Genomic DNA, 5,197 nt, shown 5'->3' on the forward strand with positions numbered 1-5,197 from the left:
ACTTTCCCAAAGACACAATGTAGGACTGTGCTGAGATTCAAACCCTCGAAACCACAATCTCACGATAATGAGATTGGTAGCCTAACTGTCTATTAGACATATTATGACTGGACGTGAGAGAGATAACAAAACAGTAATGTGGTAAAGAAGGAGAAGAAGCAGAACACACCAGAGTGCCCAGCAACAACCAGAAAGGTCTTGGGTTTGTTTTGTTTTGTTTAGTTAAGAAAACCACATCCACATTATGTTTGTTTGATAATGAGACAGAGCAAGATAGACATCCAGACAGACATACCTAAACAGGAGGGTAATAAAAGATGTAGCATCTATCCGTCGCACCCTCAAACCACCCACTCCATCCTTAAGGAAATAGACACAACATTGGTGCTAGACTAAATAAACATTATCATTGCAATTCAGCTCTTTCAACAAAATCCTAATCCTTTCCGTTTGAAAGAACTGGCGTCTAAGGTAGTGGTATTACGCTTTTCACTTTCAAATGCAGAAGATGAGAGCATGATTCCTGTTATGACTTGGGTATTTTAACCCTATCCGTACATCGTGTTTTACTATTGTATCCATACAATGTGGGGAACTCTGTGCCACCACTTTCCAAAGAGGAAATATACTTGTTAATCTGATTCGTACGCTTTGCACAGCAGTTTGTCAAAATGATATTTTGAGAAATACTGAAAGTTTCAAAGAGAACTTCGTACTAGAAGTGTTCTAAAAAGTGAAGAATACAACTCCGGGGGTACAAAATGACCCCGGGGCGTACGGATACGGTTAATTGAGTCTCCCCCTCTGTTTGTCCGTTGAGTCATTGTATCCCTCTTAGAACAGGTAGACCCTGACAGGCAGAGTCAAAGCATTTCACCTCCAAAATGATCTAAATTGTGTCAATGAGTTCATAAAACAAGACTTTATGTGGGCAATACAACAATATTTTGAGAACAAACAAAAAATCCTTTCAAAAACGCCCTACCTACTCCATGTTTAAAAAAATTTAAGCATCATGTGCATACATTTAAAAAAATATAATATTTTGCAGGTCAAAAATAGGCTTGGCTGGAGAAATATTGTTGATGGCCCATGCTCCACAGGGAGTTAAAAAGGGCAAGACAGAGAGAGGTCAACAATAAGGTTCCGAACAAAACCATTAAAAAGAATGCAGCAAAATATTTTGTATAATAAAGAAACAATTGCATGTTCATTCTTTGTCATGGAGCTAACAAGCCGCTGGGAAGTGATGACTAATTCTATTGTGTAAACACATGAATAAGAAACTTTACCTGTGGTAGACTCTACAGCAGGCATAAATGCTTCATCTTCTTTTGATCTTTTCCTACAAATGAAAAAAAAATAGAACGGTGTAAAAATACTAAAACGGAATAGCATTCTCAATAGCAAAATAAAAGCAAAAATGCAAAGCAAAGACGTCACAATTCAAAATGATAATCGAGGAAATATTTTCATCTTTGTTGACTTCAGTGAACTGGACTTCAAAAATGTATGTCCGATGAAATATAATTAATTAGATTCTTTTGTTATTTTTATCCACTGTGGACATTACTTAGGCCACTGTTAATGATCAAAATGTTGTCATCGCTGTTGCAGTGTCTTCAAAAGACTACATGGTTTGTTGTTTTTTTATAGTAGAGGGTTTTACGGCACTCGCAACTGCATAAGGTCATATGAATGAGCGCCAAGGGGTGGGTGTCACCAGAGAAGTCTTTACAGGGAATCAGACTTATTCTGCTCACCTCTCTAGCTTCAACAGCACAAGATCTGCTTCAACTATCAAGGCACCCCGGAAATAGCAGGTCACAAGAGAGTGACAAACATACAAAAGAAGTTGAGTAAAATGACAATAGCAAAGATTAGGAAAGAAAAAGCAGCAGTTCCCTGTTGTAGATCAGGCACAGTTATGAGCATGACATGAATCAGCCTATTTACAATTCAACCGTGCTTGAACGAGAAATGTCTCCCCTTTGGGAATGGCCAAAAGACACTTCAGTCAGAGTGGAACTGCCCCGGGGGGGGGGGGGACTACATGGTTAACGCTAAAATGATAATGATAATGGTAAGTATCAGACGGCACTAGAAAGTAAAGTAACATACAAACAAAGAAAGGAAGCAGGGGAGATAAGAACGATATAACGTTTCATAGGAAAAAAGAAGCAAACTACACAGAGTGCCCACCAACCAAACACATATTTAATAATATCGTCCTCCACATACTTTTAGTTTTAGTAAGAGTTTTACGGCACTCGCAGCACAATAAGGTCATATAAGTGCCGAAGATTAGAGGTGTTACAAGAAAGTAACAAACACAAAACAGAAGGAGGGGAGATAAGGACGATAGATTTTGTATAGGAAAGAAGAAGCAAACCACAACAGAGCACCCGTCAACAACCCACATACACAGGGTAGACTACATCACTAGTGGTACAGTTCTCGAAAGGACAATATTAACATGGGGCAGTTTGAGTAAACAGTAAAGAGAAACACATTGACACCACAACGACCACTTAACGGTAGAAAAAGGCAAGAAAGACACAACAATGGGTGAGTAAAGAAGCAAGATAAAGGTGGCGCCCTCCAGACAATATATGCATTTTGAAACGGTACTGCATGGGACCGTTTAACAACGATGGTCACGTTGGGACTCATCGCTGTTAGCCACAATAACGGATGGCACAGACGCATAGACGGCGTTTTAAAAACTGGCAACTACATGTAGTAAAACCATCTTTTACAACAAGTAAAACTGAAAAAAAGAAAGAAAGAAAGCGAAAAAAATATTCTAATTTAAAAAACACACACAACTGGAGACTGAACTGGACAACAGAAAGAAAGAAAGAAAGAAAGAAAGAAAGAAAGAAAGAAAGAAAGAAAGAAAGAAAGAAGGAAGGAAAGAAAGAAAGAAAGAAAGATTCTAGTTTCTAAAATACATAAAACTGGAGACTAAACTGGACAACAGGAAGAAAGAAAGCAAGAAAGAAAGCAAGAAAGAAAGCAAGAAAGAAAGAAAGAAAGAAAAGACAAGAAAAAAACCAAGTAAGAAAAGAAAAGAAACAAAGAAAGCAAGAAAGAAAGAAAGAAAGAAAGAAAGAAAGAAAGAAAGAAAGAAGAAAGAAAGAAAAGAAAGAAAGAAAGAAAGAAAAGAAAGAAAGAAAAAAAGAAAATTCTAATTTTTAAACTACACAAAACTACAGACTTACAATTTGAAATTGAGAACAGCACCCGCGTTGACCAGCAACGTCCTGCAAAATAATAGAACAAAAGGATTATTTGTCGTGAATAAAACAAAAAAGCATAGATCTAAACCTACAAACAGGTAAAAATCCGATCTGAATGCCTACTTACTACCATTTACCAGTAATGACCCATTCCATGAAAAATAAAATGAAACTGCAAAATGACACGCGTAACCAGGCAAGGGCATTATGACTTGCTTGGTAATGTTAAATTCCAAAAAGTGATAAAGCCGTTTTTGTTTGTTGCAAGGAGTACTACATATGTATATCACTCCTTGGTTTATTTGTTTGTTTTCTCTTGGGGAGGGCGGGTGAATTAATGAAGGTTACTTTTACCCCTCCCCCCCAAAAAAAAATAAAAAAAATAATTGTAATGGCTCTATCACTACTTCGAGCTTTTTTTCCCCAGCAAGTCACCATCCCCGTGCTATGTGTGTCACGGCCGTTTCAATTTTCATGGAATGACCCTTATGTCAAAGGGCGCGCATATTATGTGATGTGAGTGAGTGTGCCAAGATAAGTGTATGAGTGTGACTGTTGTCTTCATCCATTTTCATCAGTTTTAGTTTTAGTAAGAGTTTTACGGCACTCGCAACTCAATAAGGTAATATAAATGCCGAAGATTAGAGGTGTTACAAGAGAGTAACAAACACAAAAAAGAAGGAGGGGAGATAGAGACAATATATTTTTTTTAAAGGAAAGAAGGAGCAAACCACACCAGAGCACCCGCTTACCACCCACGATCCCATCCTTTATCTTGTTCCCTAAACACGGAGAGAAAAAAAAGACGTGCTCACAGACAAAACATGACAATGGCGAAACATTTGCCAAACTATAGAAATGTTCTTTTTCACTTTGAACTGAAGAATATATGTTAGTTATCGACGTGTCGGCACTGAAATAGCCAAATTTATATCGCCTGAAAGCACACCGAAAAATGCAACAGTGGGGTTAATATTTAAAAAAAGAAGTGGAAGATGCAGAGTGCGCACCAAATATAGATGAATCGATAAGGAGAAAGAACAGAAGTAAAACCCACTAGTGAGGCCCTCCATATTTCTTATAAGAAATAAGCTACCAACACAAACAGACAGACAGACAGACAGACTCTCAGAAAGACACTTATACAGAAAGACAGACAGGAAGACACTTGGAGAGAAAGACAGATAGACACTTAAAGAAAGAAAGACAGACGGACAGACAGACAGACAGACACAGACAGGAAAGCTTGGTCTGAGGTGCAAGAAAACTACAACATCCTATTATTTGACCAGAAAACATCGACTCTGTTTTTTTTTCCGAAATCAAACGGTAAACCAGATTTTTCTCTAGTTTTATCAGACAATCAGACACGTTCTCGTGGGTGGTTGGCGGGTGTTCTGCTTCTTCTTTCCTATCAAACATCTATCGTCCTTGTCTCCCCTTCTTTTTTAGGTGTGTTACTCTCTTGTAAATACCTCTAATCTGTTGAGGCTAGAGAGGCGAGCAGAATAAGCCTGATTCCACGTTTGGACTTCTCTGTTAACATCCACCCCTTGGCGCTCATATGACCTTATGCAGTTGCGAGCGCTGTAAAACCTCTACTAAAACTAAACTAAAAGACAAGTTCTCGCAGCGGAGACAGATTGCTGCACGCAGACACTGTATCAACAGTATTTAAAACCCCGCTTCCCCAACCAGTCTCTTTAAAGATTCTTTTTTCCCAGGGTAACGCCACACATCCTGTGTACAGAACTCGTAGGCTGCAGGAGATTAGCTTCCCAGTGGTAACCCATCGCATCAAGGCGTAAACGACAAACACACACAAACACACACACACACACACACACGCACACACACACACACAGCGCGCGCACACACACAAACGCATACATACACACGCACACACAAAGACGTCCGTACACGTACACACACACACACACACACACACACACAAA

At 38.8% G+C, this 5,197-nt stretch overlaps 1 protein-coding gene across 2 annotated transcripts in view; it reads right to left on the reverse strand.

The window, feature by feature from the left end:
• The window catches only part of LOC101856121 (protein SMIM7 homolog), a 31,801-nt gene that overhangs the window by 9,733 nt on the left and 16,871 nt on the right, over positions 1-5,197 (reverse strand). Inside the window, exons 2-3 of one of the 2 annotated variants that reach the window (XM_013086686.2) lie at positions 3,225-3,266; positions 1,293-1,345 (exon numbers count right to left, since the gene is read on the reverse strand). In XM_013086686.2, the coding sequence (XP_012942140.1) occupies positions 1,293-1,345; positions 3,225-3,266 (95 nt within the window). The remainder of the gene's footprint in view (positions 1-1,292; positions 1,346-3,224; positions 3,267-5,197) is intronic. The other variant, XM_013086687.2, reaches the window with a different exon arrangement.

Source organism: Aplysia californica, unplaced genomic scaffold (assembly GCF_000002075.1).
Source record: "Aplysia californica isolate F4 #8 unplaced genomic scaffold, AplCal3.0 scaffold00492, whole genome shotgun sequence".
In the NCBI taxonomy this organism is placed as follows: Eukaryota; Metazoa; Mollusca; class Gastropoda; order Aplysiida; family Aplysiidae; genus Aplysia; species Aplysia californica.